Source organism: Centrocercus urophasianus, unplaced genomic scaffold (genome assembly GCF_019232065.1).
Source record: "Centrocercus urophasianus isolate 14NV4802_14NV808 unplaced genomic scaffold, USGS_Curo_1.0 seq_34, whole genome shotgun sequence".
Classification (NCBI taxonomy): Eukaryota; Metazoa; Chordata; class Aves; order Galliformes; family Phasianidae; genus Centrocercus; species Centrocercus urophasianus.
In genome coordinates, this window is record NW_024884911.1 from 7,177,426 (window position 1) to 7,183,935 (window position 6,510).

At 41.6% G+C, this 6,510-nt stretch overlaps 1 protein-coding gene across 2 annotated transcripts; it reads right to left on the reverse strand.

Moving 5' to 3' along the window:
* Positions 1 to 7: 7 nt before the first annotated feature.
* ZBTB26 (zinc finger and BTB domain containing 26) lies at positions 8 to 6,476 on the reverse strand. Of its 2 annotated transcripts, XM_042830852.1 has the most exons (3): positions 6,417 to 6,476; positions 3,379 to 4,636; positions 8 to 3,060 (listed from the first exon to the last, which is right to left on the reverse strand). In XM_042830852.1, exons 2-3 carry the CDS (start codon positions 4,624 to 4,626, stop codon positions 3,046 to 3,048), a joined length of 1,263 nt encoding a protein of 420 aa, XP_042686786.1. In that variant the 5' UTR covers positions 4,627 to 4,636; positions 6,417 to 6,476; the 3' UTR covers positions 8 to 3,045. The 2 variants fall into 2 exon arrangements, with proteins under 2 accessions (XP_042686786.1, XP_042686785.1); XM_042830851.1 differs by having other exon boundaries at positions 8 to 4,636.
* Positions 6,477 to 6,510: the final 34 nt, after the last annotated feature.

Here is a 6,510-nt window from a genome sequence, read left to right on the forward strand (position 1 = left end):
ATAAAAATCCTAATATATTCAAGAAGTTATTAAAATATTTTTGTAGTAGACCAGATATTTTTAGGATATGCAGGACGTTGTACAGCACATTAAGTTGTGAGACTATCCACTTACCAGCAAATAGTATTCTACACATTAACACACAGATTATGATAACTGCCATAGTCCTTATCTGAATATGCAGCATCAGCAGCAACAACCACTGGATCTAGTCTTTCACTAACTGGAACAATGCAATGAAGACAACATTTTACATACATGGACAATTAAGTTCATCTTACTCTAAAATCAAGCTGCCCCTGTATATTCTGTTTATAGTAATTCTCACTCCATTTTAATCTAATCCAGGGACGAGGCAGTATCCAGGTTTTGCTTTTCCAATATCTCTGTTACACTCTTAACTTCTCTGCTCCACATAGGGGCAAATCTTACATGAAATCTACCAGAGCACTTCACATTGCGCTCATCAGCACATTGCCCTCTTAGATCTCCACTGCTTCTGGATTTACACAGCTGTCTCCTGCACAACTCTTGGTCTGTATCCCTTTGCCAAGCCAAAAGCACAAACATTTGTAAGTCACCTTTCATCCAACAGACGTGTTTCATTTTCAATGAAGAAGCAGTCTTCTGCATTTCTGCTTTTTCCTATTTTTTTCTGCCATGATCTCACCACATGGTCACAAGCAGCCTTTTAAACGAGTAGCCAGCAGTCTCAGCCTTTTCACAAGTTGGTATCACCACAGTGCAGGGTGGACAGAAAACTCATATATCTTGATCAAATCATTATTAGTTTCTTAGGATAACCTCTCATCTCTTCGTTTCAGCTTCAGGTCACCAATGGCTACTTCAGCAAGCTGTATCCTCCTTGCAATAACATTAAAGCTTTGAAATTCCATGAAGAAACTTTCCAGACAGACCTCCTAATAACATCCATTTTCTTGGCATTCGTACAGTTTTATTCCTTTCTCTGGCAGAAGACCATTCTCTTTATTATGTCCATATTCGTATATTGTTAGATTTTCCACTAATCCCTTACAGCACGTTGGCCTGGCTCTGCAAAGTTCTTACTCTCCATACCTATCTTCTTTTTGACATCAGAGCTATAACTTATTTCCACATAATGAATAACATTATAAAAACTTTTTAACGATGCAAAAGATTCTGCCCAAAGTCAGAATGCAAGTGTCAGATACAACCGTCATCATCTGTTTTAGCTCAAAGTTATTCTGAAAGCAGATAACTTCAGAGGAAAAGGTTTTTTTTTTTCCCATGCCTACCTATTTTCTGCCCCAAGAACCTGAATTTTTTAAGTTCCAAAAAGTTACATTTTTGGCCTAAATATATTTGCTACAACTTGAAAGATATAATGCCCTAACTCCATTTCCACTGCGTATTACTTCATAGCTGTCCATGTAATAATAGTTAATGTAACAGTCAAGTACAGTAGTTCAAAAACTCAATTGCAAAAACGGATTCACAGAATCACCTTGCTTTTCTACTCGAAGGTATGTGGATTTCTGAAAATGGTCTGCAAGATTAACACATTTTTACCATTCATCAGTGTCAAGTCTGCATAAGGAAATCCTGGTTTCTACATACACATATCTGAAGACCAAGACCAACTTTTGATAATTACGTACAAAACATTTTTCTGCTCTAACACACCTTTGGTCATACCTGTTGAGCATTTTTAACCATACAATAGCAGCCTCCCCCCTATCCCTACCCCTTCATTCAAACACACAAACAATACTACTTTTAGGTAGGAAGCATAATCTCAGCCTCATGGCAAACCTTGAGGAAAAGAGCTGCACTGGAAGAAATACTTATTCCAAACATAAACAGCAGTTCTCTACCAAGGATCAGCCACTTGATTATCAGTCTGTGCTACACTTCAATATAAGAATGCTGTTCTACTGGGAATGGTGTTTAGCAGATGAGAAATTCGTTTCTTTCAGCCTGACTGGGATGTGGGGAACTCCATGGCACTTTCGTGAAGTAATAATCCCAAAATCCCAACTAATATGCCATTCCCACAACATCTGATGTTTAAGGCGGTATACATGAGGTATTGCTAAGTACAGTCGATAGCTGATAAACTAACCTATGGAAATTATGCTACCTGTACCTCATCTTAGGCTCTGTAAAATGCTAATGGGCATGAATTATGTGGGTCACTTTAAAGAAAAGCATCCTTTCAGTATCCAAGAAACAAAAAACTTCATGCTGTTAATGTTTTTACCTACCTATGGCAGGTACTTTTTTCTTTTTTTTTTTCATATTAACTGACATGTGGCTCTTATTAGTTCTCAAGGAGACATACACAAGAGTTAAGGGGAAAAAAAAGCATGGAGTTCCTATACATTGCAGCTTCTGAAACAGATTCTTTTCACAGTGTCACTCCAGCTTTGCTCTAAAACCAATCAGGAAAGTAGCAACTGTTGTGGTTATCTGAAACAAAACTTATGCAAGATAGATGACAACTTCTAGTTTTGAAGTGCTTACCTTGAATCAGTCCATACAATGGTAAGTGCCCTTTGATACTTCTGTGTATGACAGCTTATGAAACAGGTCATACCTGGCACTCCAGGTGCCGAGCTCACACATTCCAGAGCTGCAACCTACTCTCATTTTGAACAGTTCTATGCAATGATCAACTAACCCTGCCAAATCATTCAGGGCTTCACCTTTTCATAATGCATGCCAACATTAAAAACCCTGAGAGCTTTTAAGATAGTGTTAACTGGCAGCAGAATTGTCTTGAAATAGTTTAGAAAGGGAAAAAAGTGACATAGATATACTTCATTTCGACTGTAGGGGTCTAGGGGTAAGATCAGACAAAAATAACGTTAAGAGGTAAGTTTAAAACAAATCAGCACTATGTGGAGTGCTTTCAGTGATCCAGTGCTTTATAATATAACAATTGGGTTATCTCACACACTTGTCCTCTTTGCTCTTTCCTCCATCTGCCCAGACACAGAGAAGCCTCTAACTGTACAGCAGATGGTTTACTTGCAGCACACAGCAACAGTCTTTCAAAAGGTGTTAGTCTTGAGTCTCCTAATCAGAGAGAAATGAAACAATTAACCCCTTAATCCACAGTAGAGACACAGACAGAAACCTGAAGGAAGATTGTTATTCACAGAAAATATCAAGTAAGACTAAGAACGATGGCTGAAGACCTGCCAGGTTTTGCAATCCAACCCTCCATCAGAAGCCTTTCAGAGCATACCACTAGTTTAGGTAAGAGCCCAAGCCAACTGTTTGCTCCTCTCAGTCATGATCCCTACAAGGGCTGTTTTTAATTGCTTAATTGACACAGGTACTATCATTTCTTAAACTGAGCACAGCCTGAGGCAGCTTCCCTGCATCCAGTACCTGGCTTCCATCGGCCTGCTGACAGACCTTACTGTCTGTAGCAGCGCTACATGTGAATGAATCGAAGTCCACCGTTATGTCTTGAACATTTCTTTCATTGGCATTGTCAAAGCTATTTTTACCATGTAGCTGTTTAAGATGTTTCCTCAGAACGGGCTTATGCGCAAACACCATGTCACAGTAGTTACACTTATGGGGCTTGTCCCCACTGTGCAGGTTGAGATGGTCCTGTAAGGAACATTTCTGAGAGAAGGTTTTCCCACAGATCTTACATTGGAACGGTTTGATGCCTGCATGCACTCTCATGTGCCGGTGGAGATTGCCTTTCTGAGTGAATGTCTTGCCACAGAGGAGACACATGAATAGTTTATGCATCTTTAAGTGATTAGCATAGTTTTCTAGATGCCGAAATACTCTTGTGCACTTTGGACACTGATGATGCCACTGGAGGCCTTTGTCTATACCACGGTTGTTAGACCCAAACATATCTTTAGAGGCCAGAATGATGTTATCACTGCCAGCATATGAAAGGGCATAATTGTGGAGGTGGTTTTGCTCTATTTCACTTGCTCTGTTTTCAACAGTGGAGTTGATTAGAAAGTGTTGAGGTTCAGAGGAATGCAACGCAGTTTGTTCAGAAGAAATAAACTGGTTCTGATCCTTCTTGCTCCTAACTTCTGTTACCTCCCCAATGGACTCCACCTTGATAATCTGAATATCACTATCCTCCATGTCCATACTGTCTTCCGAAGGTTGAATACAAGGTGAATCTTGTGGCAGAGAGTCTTCATCTTCCCCATGTTCCTTCAGCTCAGAGGAGTCACTCTGCTGTTCACACTCCTTGCTCTCCAACGGCTGCTTCGGTTTTATGAACTTCCAGAGTGCCTGCGTGCATCGTTCAACAATGTGGCTCATCTGCAGAAAGCTCGCAGCAGTTAAGTAGTTTACCAGCTCCATTTCAGGAAACTCCAGAACTCCGCTGTAACAAGACAAAAGCAGCTGCCTCCCTACTTCCGAACTTTGCAGGATAGAGATTTTTACATCTCTAGAGTCATTCAATAAGAACTGATCTCTTAAAAAGGGAGAGCCAGCAGCAAACACAATTTTATGCCCATGAACTTCAACATCGTCTATATGGACGACAACATCACAAAATTTGTTTTCTTCTCTCAGTTTGTTCATTTTCTGCAACATCGAATCACCGTAATTATCAAACTTGAAGTGAAGAATATCTGATCTTTCTGACATTTTGGCACACCTAAAGGAAAGCAGCAAGGAAAAAAAAAAAAACAAAACAAGTGAGAATGCTTTGTTTTGTTTCCAGAACACAAATTAGAAAAGTCTGTGTTTACATTGCCCTGCAGTACCTTTAAAAATATCAATGCAGTTTGATTACTAAATAGAAACAAGGACAGATATTCTCTTGAAGCAGTGTTCTAAAGAGTTACAATGTTTTCCACATTACTTGTGGAATTTAAAGGGAAATCACGGAAGTATTTTAGCAGTCTTAGCAGTTGTACAGTTTTGCTTCCACATTAAAATTCTTTATAGATTTTTGTCTTCTCCAAATACAATGACAACCCTTCAGCATTTGGGTTCTTTGTTTACTTTCATGTTAAAGAGCTTTCAGAACACATGAATGCAAGGCGAGATAGAACCCAGCATCTGCAAGACACAGAAAATTCCCTCTTGCACATGTAACACGTTACTTTAAAAACATGCCCAAGAATAATGGTTACAGGTCCTCTAAGACACTCCATGATTTGCACAAATATTGATATAGGACAAATTGTTTTGCTGCAAACACTTCTAAGTGCAATTAACCTATCTTAGCAGAAAGGACTACACAAGCTTTCCAGTACCAGCAGCACTGGATTTAAGTCCTACATTGCCTTGAAGTTGTTTTGTGTGTGTGCACATGAAGAGGAGCAGGTGGTCTGTCCTGTGTTTTTTTTTTAAAGGATCTAAGAAAAAATCTTCCATATAACCCCACATTCTATAAATCATGCTTCCCAGGCTCCCTGATTTGAGTATGTGGGGAATGTAGGAAGTCTTGTTTCTTGCATTCTTTGAAAGACCACTCCTCTAGGAATTTTGTTCTCCTATTTAGAATGAAAAACAGTGGGTATTCTACAAGACAGATATCAACGTGTTATCTTGCAACAGTTCTCTTAAGAGTTTATAAGGCTACAGTGATTCTTGATGAAACACTTCACATAATACTGACACAGAACCGTGATTGCAGGAAATTAAGAAACCAGAGAAATTAACCAAATGATGCAAGGTTTGGTGAGATGCAATAGCAAAACAACCCCAAAGTTACACCTCAGAATTATTACAAAGACCACATTGAGCTGGAAAGGAAGCTTTGAAGTTCATAGATAAAAGCAGATACTGCTCTCTTGGGGCATGAAATTTTAGCTCAATGTACACAAGAGCAAATGGAGTTGTGCCTCGTGCAAGTGAATGAATACACAAGACAAGGGTTCCAGGAGGAACATTTTCAGCAGTATCTGCTGACAGACTGAGTTGTTCCAATGTTCTGACGATACCATTTTGAGACGTGCACCACATACAGCTACCAGCGTGCAACGTACAGAAAAAGCAAATTATTGAAATCCGGTTGTGCAATTACGGACTGAACATTCACAGAGGGCGGCAGCGTCGGCAGCACAACCGATTTTGTTACACCTACAGACCGTGAAGCCGCACGTCTGAGTCGCCCCGAGTCCAGTGCCGTCTGACACGCTTCATCTCCGGGGCAACGAAAGCCACCGTTGGGAAGCAAAAGTCTCCGCCGCGCCGCGAGCGAACGCGCACAGAGAAAAGCGACTCGCCTTCACGGACGTTAAGCTGCCGCTAAGGACGCCAAGGACCAAGCAACAAACGCGGCACCTCCCGCAGCCCAAGCTGGGACCCGGCGGAGCGCAGCCGCCTCGTCGCCGTGAACCCCTCCGGAACCGCCGAGCCGCTCACGTAGCGGTGCCGCCCGCCGACCCCCAACCCCACCGCCGCGCCCGGAGGAAAGGGCCGCGTACCTGGAGCGCCGGGCCGCGTCACCCCGCCGGCACCCGCTGCCGCTGCCCCCGGCTACGGACCTAGAGAGGGGAGGAGAGCCGCCGTGAGCCGCCG